The sequence below is a fragment of the Manis pentadactyla genome, chromosome 7 (genome assembly GCF_030020395.1).
Source record: "Manis pentadactyla isolate mManPen7 chromosome 7, mManPen7.hap1, whole genome shotgun sequence".
In the NCBI taxonomy this organism is placed as follows: Eukaryota; Metazoa; Chordata; class Mammalia; order Pholidota; family Manidae; genus Manis; species Manis pentadactyla.
In genome coordinates, this window is record NC_080025.1 from 10,864,855 (window position 1) to 10,887,400 (window position 22,546).

The 22,546-nt window shown below is 39.3% G+C and overlaps 1 protein-coding gene across 20 annotated transcripts in view; it reads right to left on the reverse strand.

The window, feature by feature from the left end:
• The window catches only part of SORBS2 (sorbin and SH3 domain containing 2), a 187,947-nt gene that overhangs the window by 45,469 nt on the left and 119,932 nt on the right, over positions 1-22,546 (reverse strand). For 12 of the 20 annotated variants that reach the window (XM_057505097.1, XM_036894271.2, XM_057505095.1 and 9 more), the window contains 7 exons: positions 21,840-21,978; positions 18,416-18,588; positions 13,702-13,768; positions 12,985-13,029; positions 10,275-10,464; positions 7,999-8,113; positions 586-744 (listed from right to left, as the gene is read on the reverse strand). In XM_057505097.1, the coding sequence (XP_057361080.1) occupies positions 586-744; positions 7,999-8,113; positions 10,275-10,464; positions 12,985-13,029; positions 13,702-13,768; positions 18,416-18,588; positions 21,840-21,978 (888 nt within the window). The remainder of the gene's footprint in view (positions 1-585; positions 745-7,998; positions 8,114-10,274; positions 10,465-12,984; positions 13,030-13,701; positions 13,769-18,415; positions 18,589-21,839; positions 21,979-22,546) is intronic. The other 8 variants (XM_036894269.2, XM_036894267.2, XM_057505096.1 and 5 more) reach the window with 3 other exon arrangements.

Here is a 22,546-nt window from a genome sequence, read left to right on the forward strand (position 1 = left end):
GCGCACATTCCCACGCAAACGTGCATCCACTCTCATCCACCAAACCTCAGCAGGAGAGAACAAGGGAAATAAAGTAAATGAGTAAAATTAAGATATAAAGACGAGCTATGCTGGCCCCTATGTATTTCCTCTGTCCACCATTTCTAGTCTTCTCCTTAACCTGATGCACCAACTACAGAAAACTCTCTGTGACAGTGAGAATGAGCTTCACTAGCATATTGGAAATGCAAAATAGGCTCAACTCAGTCACCAAGTATCTCCTCCAGGGGAGTCCCTCCATCGCCCCTTCCCTTGTCAGTCCCAGCATGTAAGTCTGCCGTCTGCAGACAGTTCACTGAGGTCAGGCCTGTGAAGAGCCCAGGGAAGGTGCAGGAGAGGCGGGAAGAGATACAAGGCCGGGGAGGAGTGAGAGTTGCTGGGAGGCCACTAGGCATCTGTTGGCATGAAGAACCTGGGGACCAGGTGAGAAAGGAAGGGGGCAGCAGGGCAAGGGTGGTGGGGGGTAGCCACCCTCTGATGGTGAGAGCAAGGGCTGCACTGTGCTTCCCTGTGGGCGTAGAGAAGTTAAAGAAGGAAGGAGCTCACCCAGATGGGGGAGAGAGCCAGCGGGCACGGGCCTGGTGTGGGGATGCCGGTCCTGGGTGGAGGGGAGGGGCTACCAGCTACTGCGCCGTGTGGTGAAATAGAAATAGGCTTCCGGCCAGGTTCCTTTGGAACAGGTGTCGGAGTTGTTGGGAGAGGGGGCTGTAAGAGAGGGGGATGAAGGAAAAACTGATTTATTAGATCGAGTGTGTGATGGGTCTAAGAGGACACCAGCTAGCAGAGCTTTGTGCCTGCCTCTGGCAAGGCTGGGGCAAATGTTTCAGGGGAGGAAAATGTCCCGGGCAACCCAGCTAACTTAGGAATGGTCAGGACCACTGAAAACGTGTGAAGACGAGCTTCTCAGAGAGTAAACAATGATCATACTTTCTGAGCTACCGCAAGTATCACCTCCTGTCTACCTTGAGCTAGAGAAATGGATTGGGGTGGGGCTAGGTTTTTCACAGTACTGGGGTTGGCTAAGAGTTGGGGAGAGGGTGAGCGAGAAAACCCCACCCTGGTTTGGTTGACACTAATTTAGAGAAAAAGCCTATTTTTATAATTGACTTGCTCCCCTCTAGTGGTGTCTGTATATTGTATTTAAGATATAAATATTAGGAATGTTAATATAAACACTTTGAGAAAATACATACAACTGCTTTAGTAACAGAAAAAACACACATGGAGGATTTACTTTACTCAGCCATATCTGTAATGCTTCTAAGTAATACATGTCCAACCAATTGATTTAGGACATTGATTTTATATTAAAAATGGATGCTTAAAGCACTACAAATGGGTTATTATTTCTTTGATAATTATTACATGACACTAATTAACCATGGTACAATTGGATAGTAATATTTTAAGTCAGAAAACAAACAACCCCCTGCAGCATTCACCCTGGCCAGGAGAGGACTATTCTTTTTAATACTGGGCCTTTGAGATATTCCATGTTCAACAAAGGCCATTATGTTGACATTAGCTTGTTCAAGTGTTTGACTTTTTTTCATCCCCAATAGCTTTATAATACACATAATAGTTTTAATAATATGCAGTCTGTATTTAATAATCAATTATATCCAAAGTACTTTTAAAGATGTGCTTTTTATTTCATTATTTTATGTGATATATGAGTAGTTACAGTGATAGAAAAGTTTGAGACATCATAAATTGGTGAAAGGGCCTAAGTTATCCAAATTTTATAGCGATCATAATGATACTGTGTAGTAGCCATGGGAAGTGTTTATGAGGGGATGCTAAGCATTAAAGCAGAATATGACCACGTGCTCATACAGTAGTTACAGTAACATCACAAAGCATGCATCTAGAGGAGTGCCATATAAGGAAACACACACATACACAAAAGACCACGGTGGTGTTCTAGCATTCAGATTGTTTGCTCTTTTCTTTCTTTTAAAATACTGTTTTGCTTTACTATTGTAATGTTTTGGGGGAACATCTTATAATTGGTATGGGAAGTGTTGTAGGAAACTGTTCATCTTATTTATGCCAATATTATGTTTGGTTTACATTTCAGAAGTAACAGTGAAATTTATAAAAGATATTCTGGTAACTAATTTACTATAATCTTTAATTAAAAACCTTGATTCAATTTATATTTGATTCAATAGTGCTAAAGTACTAATTGAGATTTTGATATTACTGAAATACTGTTTTTCTCCAATTATCACTTAGATAATAGCTGCAGCATCTAACTATTTCACGAAATAGTTCAGCTGTATGTAATTTTTAGAGTATTTGACATTAGATTTTTTTAGTAATTTGGTTCTAACTATAGAGGCCGAACTTGCAAGTACTTATTCCACTTCTACTGATCTTTAGTTCTTTCAGATCCCATTTTTTCCAGTGTTATATACTCAATAATGTTATTAATTTTTTATTTTACAATCTCTGCTTTCAAGTATGGTATTTTGTTTTGCTAAGAGGAGACAAAAATTTCTCTTAGAGGAAACAAATTTGTTTAAAAAACATTTTGAACAGCAGAGGGCAGTAAATTTACCGAACCAGCAAGCACATGAGCAGTGGTTACAACTTCGTTTTGACTTCCACCTTAAGAAAATACATAACAAATGAATATACTAAATCCTGACTTATAGAAATGCATTCCTATCACAGAATACAAAAAAGGGACTAGAATATCTATCATGCTGCACAATACCTTACTTAGAATGGCAACTTTCCATGAATTATGATTTTGTAGACTAAAAATTCTACTTACAGACTCAGTGAGCCACTACCTAGAATGCATACAAATAGAAATGATTAAGGGAAATGCCCAAACAATGATAACTGGTAATTATCTATAGCAAAAGGCACATGGTTGAGTAGAGGCTTTATGGTAAACACACTGTAGGTAGCAGAACTAGATTTTTCTCTGCTGTGGTTGACCTGTTGAATCCCTTTAATCATGCAACAGTTAAGAGTATTATGTAGCAATATAGATCTACTGCTTAGGTACATAGAGGCCCTACCAGTCAGCGTGCAGATGATCAGCCACAGACATATATACACACTCATAATCTCACTAAATCCATATTTCTCACATGTAGCTGGAAAGTTCCTTTGAGTTATTTAACACGAATATTAACACTCACACCTATTTAGGAAACATGGTTATGCTTTACTCTAATTCTTATAAAAACAAAAGAGCAGAGACACTGTTGCACATCTTTCTAACCTTTTTTGGTTTTCTCATTTTGAAAAAACCTAGCAAACCTGTATTTAAAACTAAGATGCCATCAGTGCAGGCAGGGATGTTTAAGAAAAATCTAAAACTATGAATCACACATTCTTACTTAAAAGCAACCAAGGATGAACAATTTTGAAGTTTTTATATTATCTGCAATTTAAAAGCATTTAGTTGCTTTTGAAGTTATAGAGATTCTACTGTTTTCAGTATTCTTGTTACAGCATATAATTTCTATACGTTGTTCCAAACAGAAGTGTCAGTGTGATTTATTTATTTAAAATTTATGCTCATTAGATTTTAAAGCCTTAATGGCATTGGCTAGTATGTTTAATGTTTTTTGTGGTTCCACAATAAGTGCTATACACATTGTCAGTTGGGGTAATTCTTTATGGTTCAAACTGTCAGATGAAGGTCCCCAGATTTTTATAGCATAAGCTTTGAATGACAATCTTCATGGATAAGGATGTTTTTATACTGAGGGTTTAAATTACATTTCTATTTTGTACAATGTTTTCAATGGTTATTTCTGCTTTTCTATTATGTGCTAACTTAGCTACTGGACAGAAAGGTACCATTTTCCTATTATTTTCTATTTTATCAAGCATAGAGAGATCCTAAATAAGTGCTTTATTTAAATTTATTTTAGTTTTATTTTGACTCACCTATAAACTTATCCACTCCAGATGGGATGGAAAGTATTAATATAATCCTAGCAGAGCGTTTGTTTAATTGTCTCATGGAGTAAATTGTGGTTCAAGTTAGTTAAAAAAAAAAACTCCTGGGATTGAAAAGGAATTCTGAAGATCAAATATTGGTTCATTTAATCAGCATTTCTAAATTTAAGGACAAATGAATATCTGTGCCCTTCAAAAAGTTGCATTCACTTTTACTTTCAATGCATATTCCATTGATTTGTAAGGGAAAAGGGGATCCTTTTGACCACAGTCTGGGGAAGGAGTTTTATTCAAACAGTACTGCCTCCTATACACCCCTGGCACCCCAGGGAATCATGGAATTAGTGAACCACAGTTACTAATAGCAGTACGACGAATCCTTCATGTGTGCTTTGATGGAGACCCACTGTATCTTTTGTCACTAGAAATGTACGGACATCACAGACAAGCAACAGAACAGGGATTGTCTCACCAGTGTGACCCACTAACTGCAAGGGTAAGGCCTGTAATCATTCATTCACTTATTAATTCATTGAACATTCACTGAAAACCTACCATGTGCCAGGCATTGTGCTAGGTGTTGGGGATACAACTGGTGCACCAGACATGGTCCCTGCCTTCAAGGAGCTTAAAGTCTAGTGAGGGACACAGACAAGTAAACAGACCATTACAATTCAGTGTGGTGAGGGGAAAATGCGGTGTGCTCAGGGCACCCAGCAGGGGGAGCTCTTCACCCAGTGTCCAGGAGTCGGGGTGGGGCCCTGTGGGAGTGAGACAAGGCCTAGACTGAGACGGGGTCCTAGAGGAGAGAGGTAGTGGAGAGGGCTTCCTTGGCAGAGGGACCAGCCTGTGCAAAGGGCCAGGAAAGAAGGAACTGGAAGCTCTCAGGATAGCTGGGACATAGTGATGAGGCAGGAGGGGCGGGGAGGGACACGACACTAACGACGTCAGCAGCAGCCAAACCACAAGGGCTTTTTCTAAGTTATATTCAAGAATTTAGATTTTGCTCTAAGGGTACCTGGGAGCCAAGAGAGAATTTCGAGCATAAGGTTCTGGAAAGATGACCTGTCTGTGGTGTGGAGACAGGATTGGTGAATTAGGGAAAAAGAATCAGGTGGCTGTCATTGCAATGCAGGCAGTGGACAATGGTGGACCAGAAGAGAGGAGTGGCAGTGGCATTTCTCACAGGGGGTGGGACTTTGAGATTGCTGGGCAGAGGGGAATCCGAGATGGGGAAGCTGTACAGGTGATGGAGACGTCTAAGGGATTCAGAAGAGCAACGGAATTACCTTGCTGCTGTGTATAATTTACAAAAGTTAAATATGAAAAGAACAAAGCAACGCTCACCAGCTGTCTTGGGAGCAGAAATACATGAGAGCACATTCACAGAAATCTGAGATCCTTGAATGTCCATTTGCTATTACATCCCTCATTTACCAAGCTGCCTCTTCATCTTCTTTGTTGTGTCAAAGACACTCTGTTAATATATAGCCTGCAACACCACTGTACTCTAAGCACTTTTTTTTTTTCTGACTTAGAAAGGCAATCAGAATGAATTCATGGTTGATGGGGGGAAGAAAAAAGGAACTAGTTTAGTGCTATAATAAGAAGCCTTACCAGAATGATGCAGATGACTGGCTCAAATCCTTTGGTGTAAGGCTGGCTGTCAACAAAATTTTTTAGGAGGAATATAAGCTCTCATTTCCTCCCAAGTTCCTAGGTTCCTTCCACTTCTCTTTTCCTGTGTCTGCAGAGACCCATAAGTACCCAAATCTCCAGCAATACCCATGCTGTAGATCTTTCTGTTCTTCTTTGAATTAGTTATGTATACTAGTCTCCTGTCTTAACTACTCAGGGCCCATGTTTTTGATATGTAAATCAAGCCCTCTAATTATGAATTAGTAAATAAACTAATTTATACTGCAGAATAATCAAATACACTCAGGTGATCGTGACTACTAGCTAAACTGTTTCCTCCTCAGCTAACCTGGGTGGTCTGGCAGCGTCGTGGTGGGTAAGTGCACCAGGCATGGCACTGCTTAGGCTCAGCTTCCCACTCCAGCACCCAGCAGCTGTGTGGCCCTGAATGTGTGCTTCAGTCTCTTATCTGCAAAATGGGAATGCCATATATACAGTCATAGGGCTGTGGGAAGATGATATCAGATAAGGCAAAATTACTAATGACAGGTCTGGCACATAGTAAGTGCTCAATAAAGACCCACAGTTACTGTTACTGTTATTATTGCTGTTATTGCTACTTTTAAACAAGAAGCCTTCAAAGCTTTAACCCATGAGTAATGTGGGAATTTCAGCCATAAATGACAGGGCCTGTAAATGAGCTTTTGAGAAGATTCTGTAGGTGTGTCTTGGTTTTAACTATAGAGGTGGTCTACTTCATGTACTTGCAGGGCTAGCCCAGCATGTCATTAAATGATAGACTTGAAGCTCCTCAAGGTAGAGACTCTGTCTTGTTCACTCTTGTGACCCTAGCACCTAATGCAATGTCTGGCACATAGCTGATGCTCAATAAATTTGTTGAATGAGTAAATAATACAGATATCCCAATTGGGAAGTTTCCAAAATCAATCCTGTTTCCTGACACCACACCTACAAAAGTATACCAATACAATTCATCGTTCTAAGAGTCTCATAAATTGTCAGAATGATCATTAAAGTTTTATTTACACTCAAATCTGAGGCTCATTATTTTGCATAATTGTTTGCTATTTTCAGTTTCAGGCAGTGGTGACATTATGAGAAGTCATTTAATTCTCATCCTAGAAATTTCAAAGTATATGACTTTGAAATGATAGTTAATCATGTAACTTAGTAAATGGGTAATAAATCTTCACTGAGCCTACAGTTCAGTGCTGTTCCTTTTGTTTCTTTCAATTTTTCTGGTGAAGTCCTGTTACTCTAAAAGATAAGTTATTTGAGGAAGACAAAGAAGGCTTGAATAAATATCATGTATCAATTATATGATTATAAGGTTTTGAGCATGTTTTGCAAGATTATAACCATAAATACAGGGTTTCAAAAACTAAATCAAGGATACTCATGTTGGGTGTGGTGAGGCAAAGGTTTCCAATCAAATTTCAGGTCTGGCCTTGCATTGTATATAATAATGTGGCTTCCTGAATACTCTTGAAGGCACTAAGAAAACTCTTTTTCCTGATCACAGACACCTGAAATTCTCTTTTTAAGTCAAGGTTGTGAGTAAATCACAAATGACATCAGTTATTTCTCTAGAAGCAGGTTTTGATAGAGATCCAGAGGAATTATAGAGTTTCAAAGAGACTTGAGGGCACTGGTCTCAGAGGGAAAGCAAAGGACCCAGAAAGGAGGATGGGAAATAAAAACAAAGAAGGACAAGGAGCAGCCTATTTGTTAAATTGCACTTGGAAAAGGCAAGTGGTTATTTTCAAGTGTATGTATCTTTTTTGTTTGCATATATTAAAATACGTAAGTGGAAAAAATACTGCAAATTTAAATATACTCTTGATCCATTAGATTGACAATCAATCAGGAAGCTTGAGGCTTGGTGACCTGAGAGAGATTTAACAAGAATCAATTAAAACAAGTTGTTATAAAAACAGGCATTTGGAAAATTTCCCCTTAAACCAAAGAAATATTAAACCACTGGGATGGAAACCAAGGGATGGAACTGCGTGGGACCATTTGTATTGGAGAGATTAATGAATGCTTTTTCTCATTAGCAATGTAGACTAGCAATTAAGTGTTGCATTTATAAGTGTTGTTCTTTTTAAAAAAAATTAAACTCAGGGCCATGATCAGGCACAGCTGTAGTTACATGCAAATGACTCCTGTATTTAGTTGATTGGGGTAGTATATTAGAGATGCATCGGTTCTCAGACAAGATGTACAAGTCATGATACAGAATAAACATGATTTCCAAATAATTCCAAATAAATTACCCTTGTGACAGAAATTCCTACATGACATGAAATTCTGGTCTATTTGGGAACCCAGGAGGCCTAGAGAGCCGACGTTCTGTCAATGACAAGTGCTTACTGGTCTTTCATGCTGCAGAATTGATGACTTCCCAGGTTCATATTCGAAAATACTCTTTGGCTCAGAACGAAATTTTCTCGTGTCCACTTTCCTGTCTGGAGGATCCCAATCATGCCTAGAAATGAATAACAAATTATGTCTTAAAACAATTCTCTATGTTGAAGGCAGTTGTATAAAAACCACTCACTGTTTGTCTTCAAAGTTCATTTTTAGTAATTTTTTTCATCTCTCAGGATAAAAAGTTAACCTACAAAAAATACCACATTTTTGTGTTACTGTCCATCAGTGGTTTAAAGAGAGCCATGTCTTTTATTTCATATTATATTTTCCTCTATTTATTTATCTATTTTTCATACAAAGACTCTTCTCCTGCTGGCTCAGTAACTCACACAAGGCATTTGTACTCCTGCACCCAGTGATCTACTGGTAAACCTTTGGGTCATACACGAGCAGCAGCTGTGTATGTTTGTGTTTAGAATAAGCGGCAGTTATGCTCCATTAAGCTCTGTGAGTTTATCCCACCACTCCTGGAGCTGGCATCCTTGATCCAAGGTGACAAGGAGTCCTGCACTTGCCATGTTTCATCTTGTTTATCTTGCAAGGGCATCACAGCCTGCCTGTGAAAAGCAAACCTGTCACGTGGGTTGCCATCCACAGGAGCCAGCCGTGGGGCGCAGGAGCCCCTCCTCGGGTGTTGCCCTTGAAAAGCCTTTGTTAGACATCTGTCTCATTGTATAGGAGACCTTGGAATCAACTCTTTTTCCTGAACTAATACCCTTCAAGAGGTGATCAAGGAAGGACTTAATCAAGTAAAGCTTTTTTGGGTAGCTGGGGCCAAAGAAGGCCTTTGGGAGAATCATGTTTGAGGAAAAAGGAATTTCTGACTAGAGATGGGAGCAATTCTGACCCATAGAATGTGATAAAATTCAGACTCCATGGCATGTTGGAAATAGAAGTGCTTTATGAGACCGGAGAGTTAGGGGCCAGTCCTGGCTTACCAGTCAGCTGGTGAGTATTACTCAGCAAAGGTATGCTGAGGATCACATGAGACAATGCATGTGAAAGCCATCTAAGTATGTTTAGAGTATCATATTTCATAATGGGAGATTTCTTTTTACTAAGCACATAGGACAAATAATACATTTAAATCTGAGTTAACTTTGGTTCTTTTTTAATGGCAGATACACCATTTGTGTCTAGACAATTATTTCCCGACTTTAAGATACCACACTTACAAACACATACTTCATCATTAGGAGAGATGGGTATTAAAATGAGAATCTCTTCACACATAATGTGTGTCTATTTTCACGGCATCTTATACCCTATATGATCATCAGTAACTCTTAATGATACAATGGGGTATTGAATATAATATTTCTGAGATGGGTATGATAGATGGATGATTGATAGCCAGTGTTAATGCTGAATAATTCTTATATCCTTATTAATTGCTAGTATAACATGAGCTATGGCTTTAGTCAGAGCTGAGTTTGAATCCTGGCTTGGACAGACTAGCTGCATGAGCTGAGCAAGTTACTCTAATTTTCTAAACCACAGTTTCTTTCTCTCTAAAATGGGTTTAAAATAGAACATATCTCATTGGGTATGCTCAGAATTAAATTATAAAATACAGGAAAAGTGCTTAGCCTTGTGCTTATCTCATAGTGAGCACTCAAAGTTTATCTAAAAGTAGGATTATCAGTCATGATCTTAATAGAAAGTGGCACAGTAAAAATATGTTTATAAATTTTAATTTTTGTGTAAATAGTTTCCATAAAAATATTTTGGTGGGGAAATGAAAATTAGTATCATCTCAAGAAGCTGGTAGAAATGAGTTACAGATAGATACTTGTAACTAATGCCTTATTTATGATTTATGAATACCTTTCCTGGCTTTCAAAAAGATACCTGTGCATATCAGAGTGGAAATCTTAAATTAACAGACCTAACATTTCAAATCTGAGAAAACTGAAAATTAACTGCATAGTCTGACCTGCTATGCCAAAGGTAGTGTGTGCCAATTATTTCTATTTATTTGTCTCCTTATGTACATTTACCAGTCCAAAAGGAGAGACTGGGCTCATGTTACTTCACATTTAACTTAGGTGTTTTTCAACAGTCTGCATAGAGGGGGTCAGCCTGGCATATGCACTGACTAATGTGATTATACATATGTCTTCTTGGTAAGGTGAGCACCAAGTCTTCTGAATGCCATGTGGCCTTATTTTTATCTAAGAGCTAAATATAGACCACATTGGGGGAAAAGGCCTTACTTTTCTGTTGCAGTCCGATCTTTTGGTCGAAAAGGTGGGACTGGAGGAGGAACATGCGGAGGTGGGACCGGGGAGGAGGCACCCTTGAAGATATCCGTGCCATTATCCGAGTGGCTTTTGGAGAGGGGTCTGTAGGTCTGGGTCTTCGCAGCAGGATGTGATTGAGTGCTGTAGGGTGAGTTGTACAGGCCTATCATGAAACACAACAAAACAGAACAGGAGCAAATATTTGAAAGTGTATTAAATTATCTTTACTCCACAAAATACCCAATGCGTTTAACAAAATCGTGATCCATAAGCATATTCATAATGCTTGCACTGGGTGGTATGTTCTCAATTGATTCATTAATCATTATTAAGATATTCCCATTATTGTATCCTGTCCACAAGCATTGATTATGGTAAATCTTCAACAGTTATTTTGGAATTAGTAATAGTTCAGACCAGTACTAGGAATAAACTTACAGATAATTGGCAAATTTTCTCCTGGATAATATAAACTAGTAACATAGTTAAGGTTTCAGAGGAAGATTAAGAATACTTAACAGAACTGTTCCCAAGTATCTTCTATTACTTTAAAAGCTCTGATTTACATATGATAATTGATATGTTAATTGCAATCAAACAAAATATTGAGGAAGTTACACATGTGCTGTGCAAGGCTTAAAGAAACATTAATCCTCAGGAAGCTTATAGTGCATCTGAAGAAATGAGACAAATAGAATTATGGTTGAAAATAACTGGTAACATATGATAAAAGCCAAATGAGGAAAATACATATTAGGCATTAAATATTTTAAGAGATGGTGGGCTGGTCATGGAAGATATTATGGAACCAGTGATGCTAGAGTTGAGCCCTGAGGGACTGCTTTGGGTGGGCAGGGGAAGATGATAGCGGAAATGGCACAGGAAAAAAAAGGAGGCAGAAAAGTGTGACATGGAACTGAGGATGTAGGGCTAATAGAAAGGGAAGAAGCCAGTTGCCGTCACTTTGTCTACTGATTAAATGGTAAAACTCTCTCTTGGGCTCTGAGAGGTTATATAGAACTACTGTCCAAATTACTAGTTACTAATAGATACAAAACCTCAATATTAAAAATAATTCAAAAATTCTGAATTCCCCACAACCTCAGACTTTGAGCTGAGTCTGTTTTACTTACCTGTCTCTCCTGAAGGTCCATGCTAATCACCATGGCAACGAAGAGACCATGTCTGCGCTTACTGTTTTGCCTTGATTCTACAGTTAGACTTCAACTTTAGAGCTTGTTAAAATCAAGACAGTAGGCCCTAAACGGAGTCGAGTATGCAAAGCCCCATGTCACCAAACCGAAACTTAATTATAGTTTCGGCTCTGCCAGAAATGGAATCTTAACACCAGCCAGTTAAGAATCGCCTGATCAGTACAAGTCATCTGCCTGATAGATCCTCTTTCTTAAAGGAAAGTAATCTTGCAATAACTGACCCACATTTTTGCCTGCTGTTAACTTCCTTGTCTCTCTCCCTTCTGCCCATAAAAGTCTTCTGTTTTGTACAGCCCCTTGAAGCTCCTTTCTGTCTGCTAGATTGAATGCTGCCCAATTCATGAATTGTTGAATAAAGTCAGTGAGATCTTTAAAATTTACTCAGTTGAGTTTTGTGTTTTAACAAGGCTAAACACAGGAGGAGTTTGAAGTACTGTGACCAGGCTTAAAGCTGAAGGAACCATCCTAGGGGCCTCCTACTATCCTCAGGAAGAGCGCCTACAGAAAAGCAGAGGTTTTGCAGCTTGCTCAGCTTGTTCTGCTCGTTTTTTTTTTTGCTGTTTGTCTTTGAAGACTAGTAGCTGGAGCCTACAGGAGAGGGCTTGAGTGCTGGCCTTTGGGTGTCGGGGGAGAAGTTCATGCAGTTCTGAGGCCAGGCTGGCAAGGGGACCCTGTGTGAGGTTGCAGCTGCTGAGGGGAGGTGAGCAGTCTAGCCGAACAGCCTGCTCTAAGGGAGGAACTTTGCCTGTTTCAACCATGTCCCCAGTCCTGAGTCTGGCGCTGAGCAGTGATGGGGAGATCCCCTGTATGTGACCCCCTGTATGGAACCCCCTGATGTGACATTTAGGAGAAAGCAATGACAAAAACATTTCTTAGGGGTCCCTCACTCCACCCTGCAGCCGCTTCACAAGATGCCAAGGCACTCAAATTCAAGTGGAAATGTCTGGACTTGAAGTCGTTCCTTTATGACTGTTGGCAACTCTGAGTCAGGAAAATGGTGCAGCAAAGAGGGATTTTTAAAAATCCTTCAATGAATGGTTGCATTTTGGAACAGAAGCATGGACAAGGTCACAGAATTCTTTGCTTGACTTGTTTTTCTGTGAAGTGTATCTGGAAGGTCTTACATAACTGTAATCACTCACTCTCCTGATAAAAGGAGATCTTTATCTTATTTTGTACCCCCTGTTACAGTATGTTCTTTCACGCTGTCCTTCACATTTTGGTTAAACATTCCTGAATAGAGAATAAACTGACAGTGGGAATGAATGAGATAAAACAGGATTAGTCCTCATTTCATGAGAAAAGATCAATCCTTTTGTTACGCATGCTCTGAGAAAAGCAAAAAAGCATCCTCCTGATTGTATGAACTGAAAATGTGCTCTCCCAACAGCAGTCCAAAAACAACCTGATGCTTTTGCAAGCATTGCAGGGCAAACAGTATTGATGGCGAGCAAGGAAACCCGGCCTACCTGCGTTATATGTATAAGGAGTATTATAGATGTCTGTGTCATCATCTGGAAACAAAACATAAATATTATGGTAATACAGATTCGGTCACCAAATCGCAACAAGACAGCAGAGCTTCAAAGAAACAACAGGAGTTTGTGAAAAACACATGTATTTTGCCTAGTTCATACTACCACTTTTTTGGCTTTCAAATATTGTTTCTGGGCTGGGGCTCTGCAGGTGGACCTCTTTTGTCTGTGACATATTTGCTCTCCTCCTCACAAGGTCCGTCCCTTTTCCTCACGTCCCAGGCAGCCTTCTCGCCTGGATCATGAATTTCCTTCAGGAACGGGTTTGAAGATCTCTATCAACTCAGTGAGACCTACCTAAGCTCACCATCGAGATAAGCAGCAGATATGTGGACAGAAAAATAACGAGTCTGTCTAAGCCGAGGACACACCACATGGGTGTAGACCACAGGGAGTGAAGGACGAAGGGATGGACCAGAGCCTGGGACCCCTCCAGGGTGACCTGGCAGCTCAGGGAGGGGCAGGAGTGCAGGTGTCTGTTTTTTGAGGGAGTTGTGAGGAGAACAAAGAGGAACATTGAAAGGGAAAGAGACCATTACGTTTGCCAGGGACTCGATATTCTCTGTGGACCAAAACTAAACAAAAGAGGAGTATACACATGCATCTTTCAGCCTGCAAGGATCCCACCAGAGAACAGAACCACGTACATACCCGGCTTGTGCACCATGTGAATCTGCTTAAACATCGTCTTGTACCAGTCCTTCGGTCTGTCAACCGTCTAAAAAGAGAGTCCCATAGTTACAAAACTGGCTCCGGAAAAACATTGTTCCCAATGTTTTTCTTTCTTTATCCTTTTAAATAGCACATTTCTGTTCTGTGATAAAACATCAATTTCATGATGACAGCAGCACTAATTTAGCCAGTTATGCATGTGGTTTGTACATATATTACTCCTTGTTTGAGTTTAGACTGAATTGGAACACTATATGCTGTATGCTATGGTTTTATTTTTTAATTATTATACAGTTGTGTCCAGCACTAGGTAGTTTGATATTTGCACAAACATATTTATATAAAATTCATGGAGTAAAAGTTATGGTGTGATAGTTTGCTTAATGCCTCTTGGTGATAATTATCATTATCCTTAAAGGCTTTTTAGTGAGTGTTCTGTTTAAGACATTATTTTTAGAATTAACTAGGGAATATTTAGACTAAAACAGTATTCTGATCAGCTTGGAGTTAGAGAAATAAAAAAATTGGTATTTACTTGTCCACGTTACTAAAATACTAAATGTAGTACATGATCCAAAGTCCTAGAGAGAAATCTAATAATATAGGTATTGTTTTGAAATTTTTTATGATAACAAAATGCATGCAACATGTGCTATGCTAAATTATAAACTCCTTAGGAGTAGAAGCTCCTCATTCAGCCCAGGCTTCTGACTTGACAGAAACAGTGGGCTGCAGTGGAGAGATGAGCTTAATGTCAGATCAACCTCGGTTCAAATTTGTCTCCTTTAATTACTGTTTCATACTTACTAGCATTATGAATTTGGGCAATTTAGGCAAGCTTTTAGAGGCCCAGTTTTGTCCTTTCCAAAATGAAATAATTACATCATATGATTGCTATGGAAATTAAATGAGACAATGTATACAAGAAAAGTCTAGAACAATGCCTAGATTATAAGACTTGCTCAATAAATAATAAAGTAGGAAACTTCAGATACTTACAGGAAAAGATAATGAATCCTAGTTATTAGGTGGAACTCTACCTTATTGTACACCTGAGAAAGTAGACATATACCTTTATAATCATTATTAAAGTTTTTGCTTGGCAGGATCTTTATCTCAACATTTCCAGAGCTCCTCAGGCAAGAAAGTCAACCATTCTGTGTACAGTTACTGAATATACCAGATTTCCTGAGAGAATTCACTTGATATAAAATATTCTATTAGGATTGCCACAGAAGTATTGTTGTACTTGTTAGACTGGGCTTTGATTTAGATTTTCTATCCTAATTTTTCTCTTAGAAATGTAGTCATTCCATTTTTCATCTGGAAATTGAAGGTTTGCAGCTGTATCCAAGTTTATTTTGGTCTCTAAGAAATATATATGATTCTGATAATCACCACAACTGCAGACTAGCAGTAAGGGCTACTTGAGTTTGTTGTGAATCACCTCTTCCTTCACTCTAGGCTCTTTCTACAGTGGAAATGTGGAGGGGATTGTTGACTGACCTTACGTTCAAGTGGTGGGAATTGGTGGGAGGAGGGGTAGGAGCCTAGCTATTACTCCCTAGGTTTAAACTAGCTTCAGCAGACATTGATTTTCATAAAAGATCAATTTCTTTTTCATTAAGCTTTATTTCCTTTACAGTACTTAGAACAGAAAATAAGACATAACTGTGCAACAATGTTTCCCAGCCTTACTTAGACACAGCCAATGGCAACAAGGAGGCCTACTAAGTAAGTTCTATCTCTGTATATGGCAATGTATCTTGACACACAGTAGTTTTTTCTTCACTTGCTGGAGGGCACATATCAGGCAGGATCTCAGTTCTGCCATCTGCTAGCTTTATATGGTGAGTGCAGAGATGCCAGGAATTGCCCAGTTGGTTGGCAAAGAGGACTAGGAAACTGGTAAAAGGGAATGCTAAAACTCCAAGTCCCTTTCTAAAAGAAGTACTCTAAGCATTTGAAATTCCTTTTATAAATGTCATCATGGTGATTGTTATGGCTCTACTGAGATTAAGTAAATAGAAGTCTGCTCGAATTTAAAGAAGCTGACTTCTGCATGTGTCCTTCAAATTATTTTACATGGTTAGTAACTACTAGTAATTCACTATGCAGTTGTTTTCTATAACCTTGGCTGAATATACCTGAATTTTTCATACCTATAGTTCACAAAGATCACATTTGGAAATCACAGAGATTTCCAAAAAGGAAAAGATAAATATTTTCTGTATACCAGTTTATGGTTACTCTGTTTTTGCCCCTTGCCAGCTTTGAAAATGCTCAAACAGCATTATATTTGAATTAGAAGAAAAGGATCTTGTATTTCACTTAACTATACGGCTTTAGTTAGACAGTCTCATGGGATCGGAACCCTAGTGATTTTTGTTGTTGTGTTTAAGGATGGCAGTAAAGGGCTAACAGAAGCCCCAGGTCACGGGAGACAGGGCAGTCTGGGAGCTGTTTACCTCCGCTCAAGTAACTTAATGGTTTGTTTGTTGACTTCTGGCTTTCTAAAGTTTCTATTTCACTTTACAAAATTCTATTTCTTTGGTATTGGCTGGTTGTCTACAGTAAGCCTAAAACATGATACATTGGGACAGTTCTGCCTTCCGTGTATACACTGAGCAGAAAGTCCATGTGAAGCAATTTGAGTCTGATCATCATTACTTTCTACACAGATGAGAAAGGAAAACAACCTCAGAGCTTCTTGGGCCTGCTGTGGCTCACAGAGGGCCTGACTCAACATTTATAAACACAGCTATACTTGGGGATGTGCTCAGCAAGGCTGAAAAATAGGAAATGCACATCCATCTTCAGAGACCTGTACCTTCTTTGTGAAGTTTTAACAGCCTGAATAAGAACACAGCGGTACATAAAAATTACGATTCCTTTTAAGGAACTTCTGGGTTGCTTGTATTTTATAGAAAAGAAACTAGTATTGAATGTTTAGTGTGGTGTTTGCTTATGCATATCTAAACCCGCTTTTGATTTGGCAGTAGATGAGTAAGCAATATAAAAATTGTAATGTTATTTGATTGTCACCATCTACAGCTTCTCTGTTATTTTGCTTTTAAAAATTAATAAGAAAGGCTTTACTATTTAAGAAAATTATGTCTTATGGATAAAGTCCAGCTTTACATATTCATTTTAATATATCATTTGTTGATGTCAAAACACATCAGAGGTCTCAGAAAAATCCTTTCAGACAGAATCTTTAACTGCATGGAAGCTAGGATCTCCTAATTTTTGTATATACTATGCCTCAAGCGTCAGTTATACAGAACCAATGACATCCTATTTGTCTGATGCTGTATCCCTACATTGCTAGGAGAAAATTTCCAACTTAACCAGTTTGAGTCAGAAACCTTAAAAGGGAAACAAATGACAAAACACTGTCACCAGAAACATGTAGTCACCATAAGAGTAGAGTGTAGGCACAATCCCTCAACTTTCTCTGTCACTTAAATATGACAGTCACCAATTTCAGAGATTTTTAGGACTTTATAATTAGTCACATCCAGTGTTCCCAGAATCTAACAAGTCTAAAACCCCAGCAACTGCTGACTTTTTTTGCTTCCACTTCTAATACAGGTGCTTGGGAATAATCAGGTTTTTAAGTCTCTCTGAATACAGAACACACAGTCCCCATATAAGAAATGCAAATAAAAGGAGAGAAGAAACCCCCACCCACCCTTTGTCTTTCGTTCTGAGGGCTTCCAGTCTTAGCACTGCTTTTTTCTGATCTCTTCCCCACTCTTTCCCTCTCTGCACTATTGTGTTCAGCCCCCCAGGTTTGCATTCCAAGGAAACCACTCCTGGCAACCAACCTCCCAGCCCCGTCTGTGGGTGTTGCAGGCAGGTGGCTGCAGCCTGAGCTGCATTCTCGCACCCCCCGCCCCACCCCGGGTCACCTGCGGAGGTGCTGCAGCTCGCATCCTGGCTGCCCCTGTCCTCCTCCTGGCCGGTTAGCACAGACCTCCTCCTCCAGTGACTGGGACGGTGCACAGCTGCCGGCCCAGGCTTTCAATAGCTGCCTCTGCTGCTGCTGAGCTTTGCCAGAAGGGGCTGCCCTGACACACTGAGCAATGCTTTGGCAGAGTTTAAAGACCAAAGAAAAAAATCAAACGCTTTCACTTAATCATCCCCAGAGGGCTCTCAGCAGGCGTAGCTGAAAAGGGACACTAAAAGGCATACTTTTCTTCAGTTTTTCCTTTCCATAGCATTAGCTTCCTTCCTCAGATCGTCTCATGTCCCAACTCCCAATTCACAGCTCCCAATCTCCTGGTGTTAACACACTTTCATTTCGAGAAACACATCACTGGTTTATCTGCATTGCACGTGGGAATTCAATGCAGCCAAAAAATTCATACTTTCTTGTTCCTTCTCTTTTTTTCTCTGCTGCCCTAACACTCCTGGGTAAAACGTGAAACAAAAAAAAATGTACCTTTATCATTTAGCAAAATCACAACTTTCATGATTTTTAATTAAAGTGGAGAAACAAAATGTATGATTATCTGCAATTGACAGTTCTCTTTCTCTGCCACACACAGCATAATATTCATGAGAACTCAGATGGCACAGAGGGCAATCCTTATTATATAAGACCATAGGAATGCACAAAGCCATGGACAATCCATCCTTTGTAGTCTGGGCGCAGCCTGGGATCGCCGCGCTCACTGGCATTCCCTACCGTTCTAATTGCCGTGGGGATTCCGGATTCGTCCACGGGCCCGATCCCTGGGTAATGCGGGGCCTTGATGACTGTCACCCTCTTCTCTTCCTCTGAGGATCTGTACAGTGGTATGGAGCCGCCCATGGTGCCATCCAGTGATTGTGCATGCTGTGGATATGTCTCTGTGGAATCTGTGGAGAAAATTGGTGAAATATATTTGATACACAGGGAATCCTAAATTAATGGTGTCTCTTGTATATTTATGCTGACTGTAATGTAAAGTCTATATTTCCAGCACTATCTCTTTTTAACTCATTACCTTACAACTGAGCCACTCTTGTTAACACGTAGGTGTATCGAACAAACCTGTAACAGGACCTTCACCATTTTACGAAGAAGGGAAGGGAAGAATAACATTTGTTGAAAACCTGTGTGACTACGTGGCAGCCACGGTGCTAATAAAGTCCTTTACATGCATTGCTTCACCTCCTCCTCCTCGTAATTGTGACCAAGGTTGGGGGACCCGTTTTATAGATGAGGGGCAGAAGCTAAGACATAGTCAGTAATTTCCCTCAGGTCATAATTTACATTAACACTATGTGTAGGAAATTACTGGCAACCATTATTTAAAGTACTGAAATATACTCTTAGGACAGAAGATATGACTGTTGAGCCCACAACAGTGACTTCATAAAAATAAAGAGAAAACAAAAATCACATTTAAAAAGTCTGCTCATCAAAACATACTTGGATGTGAAGGCTTATGAATAAATTATTTTAAATTATCAGTATTAATTTTCATTTAAGTAGCCATAATGGCCATAATATCTTTGCGTTCACTTGAAAGTACCAAACTCCATGATTTCTTGCCCCTTGAGTATAAAAATTGCCCTAAGTATAGAAATTAGGTTTATCATGTTCACATCTTCATGCCATCTGTATACCTTTTTGTATAACTTTCATAAGAAACAGATGAAATATATGTACTATATTCTACTTACTCTCAGTTCACAGATATTTGTGAAAATCAACATTACCATTCATCTGGTACAGTTGGTTATATGACTCCCTGGGGTTTTTTCACAATAAATTTCAAAATTTTGGTGGCAAAGAATGATTCTTTGCCATGGTTTGTTAAATCTGTCATTCAGAAAGGTCTTTTTTTTATGGCTATGAAAAAGTCCTAATGTTTCAGGCTAGCACTGATTGATTATATACATATATTTCAAGAGATATGACTGTGTTTTGTAGCAAATTTATATAAAACTTCATAAGTAGCATTAAGAAAAATTTAAGTCATCATTGTAAGGCTGAGGAGAGATGAGACCCCTGTAAGCTAAAATCCATGAAACATTTGTAACCACTATAACTATTGTTATGGCTATTTTCAGTTTAATTTGCAACAGAAAAGCATTTTCAACCCACTTCTGATGAAGAATGAATAAAGCTAGGAATAAAACTGTGTGTCATTGTATGTGAAACTAAGATCTTTTTCAGGCAACTCCAAATTAAGGCACAATGTGATGTTTGACTCCTGATTTTCACCATTTAATTCCAAAAAGGATTTGAGGGGGCAACCTTGATGCTAGTATTTCTATCAAACAAGTATGTGCAAAGTCCCAGCTTAAGCAAACAGCATTAACTCTATCTTCATATATTTCTCATAAGAGTCTATGAATGTATAGCTTATATAATAATTCAAGGTAGCCTTTTATTTTATTAGGCTTGTATATGGTCAATTAACTCATTTTTACAGTCTTTTGTCCTCAATGAAATATGTTTCTCTAGGGCAGGATAGGTTTATATATTCTCCTCAAGACCCGTCTCAGCACTGGCCTATTGGGATTTATTCAAAGTTTATATAGGGAATTTCCATGCAGTATAGTTCATATGTAAAATCTACCCATTGGCTTGTTATACTATAAAAGCCTGTCTACATTCAAGTATTTACAGATTCTCTTTGTTGGTGTGGGAAGGACAAAATAGTGTTCATTAAGACAAGCAATAGAGACAGAGTCAGAGTTTGGTAATAATTACTTGGGAAAATATTATGGCTAGAATCATTTTTAGAGTTTTGCTACAGACGTGTGACAACGCATAGCTTTCTATGATACAACACCTAGATACAAGACTCCCTTACAATACTGCACCATGGACTGGTGAAGGGCAGCATTTTGGCACAAGGATGTACTACTTCCTTACACTTTAGGAGGACATCATCATAACATTCCCAGATGCTCTCAGGAGCAGCCTTAGAGGAGGCATGGGTATATTCAGACTGTTTAATGAGTCTCATGGCTGCATGGAAGTCTTACGGAGGTTTTGTTGGCCCCAGAAGTTGAGTTCTACAGTGCACATGCTGAATGTCCCAGGTAAACTAAGAGCGTCGTGTTCTTTCCATACACAGCATTAGGGAAGAGGAGGTGCTGTCTGTTGTCAGAGGGGACTTAAAGCCCTGTGCCTGAGCCTCTTTCTGTGTTGCTGGCTGGTGGTGGCCAGAGAATCACTCCTCTCCTGCTTTGCTGAGAGGTGTGCTGCAGTCACGCTCCTCTGCCTTCCTCCCTGTGCCTGCTGTCCTTCTAGTTGCTCCACATCATGGGACCTTTTTCAGTTTGAATTGATCTGTTTTTTAATATGTATGTATATTTTACATTTTTTAAAACTAAGAAATACTTATTACATTATTTTCAAAACTGTCCTGTGTAATTGCCACCGGATGTATTTCTATCATTATATATAGCACAGCTTCATTTCTGGGAGGCTTTATTTAAAGAGTTCATGAGCCCCATGAAATTATATGCTTGACATTTTTGATGAATGTTCAAATGTTCATTTTTTTCTGGAGGAGAGCTCTCTGTTTCATCTAATTCTTAATTCCCAAAGGGTCCAGGCACTCGCATCCCTGACTGAGGGTCTTCTGGCCCCAGTTTGAATAGTAGTTTAGTACTTTGTGAGGCAGTAGTTTACTGTTTACTACTTTGTGAGGCAGCCTGTCTCCTTGTCAGACTGTTTTAACTGTTAAACAAATCTTCCTTACATATTCCAAAAGAGTTTCCTGAAATGAAAGCTTTTCCACAGATAGGCTGCCGTGAACATGGATGGTATTTGCCACCCATGGAAATGCACAGCATGGATGTCGTCCTGGTGGTGTGACCTCTCCACCTAACTGAATGTCTTTTTCTTTCTACCCCGCCACCCCGAAGGCCTAATGGCCTTCTGCAGTCTCAGATGCAGATTTGTCATTATCCTGGAATAACTGGGTGCCTATTTTCTGCAAATAGTGAGTCCTCTGCCCTGATTTCTACTCTCATGTAGGATCATTAAATAATGGAGTATTGAATGTTTGGCCTCCTTTTTTGAAAAATTACTTTGATGTTTTTCTCATGTGGTTTGTACTTGCTATATTGAAATTGTCATGAAAATCATGCGTATCATGACTTACCAAGAGACCGGCCATGCTGCATGATAATGCTGGAATTGAGTGAGCCTGGTAGAGAGTAGGCTGAGGGGGAAAACGGCCTCTGGTAGTAACTCATTGGGCTCACAGCACCTCCAGAGTTCCCATTCACTGTTATCTGGCTCTGTGAAAAGTGGAAAGACATCCTGTTAAAGCACATAGTCAGTCCCCTGTGAACATCGCTTGTTTGTAAGACAGTAAAAGACTTCCATTCACGTGATAGTAATTAGCTATTGAGTGTGTATTTACTTGGAAAACTGATGTCTACAGGGACCAGGGACCTTATTTCGGTGAAATCTCTATCTTCCTTTATTTCTGAAAATCACTCTGTTATGTCAGAGGGCATAGAAGATGATTAGAAGTGCCTGACTAGTGGGCATGCCAGTTTGCCCACAGAGATCTCTATCTCAGAAGGTACCAGTAGGAGTCAGAGTAAAATAAATGTGCAGGGTGCGTTTGCTCTTACAGTCGGACTTAGGTGATCAGAACATTGTTACCCTGTTCTGCATGAGGGATTTGAAGTGAATGTTCTTTGACATAAGGAACTGGTTTTCAGACTTAGTCAGGGATATCCTCTAGTGAATAAATGTTTCCAGGGTAACGTGATTAACAAAAGGAATTCAACTGTTTGGACTTAAATATATGGAAGTCTATTTTAGGAGAATCAAATACCTGTGAAGCATCAGAAAAAC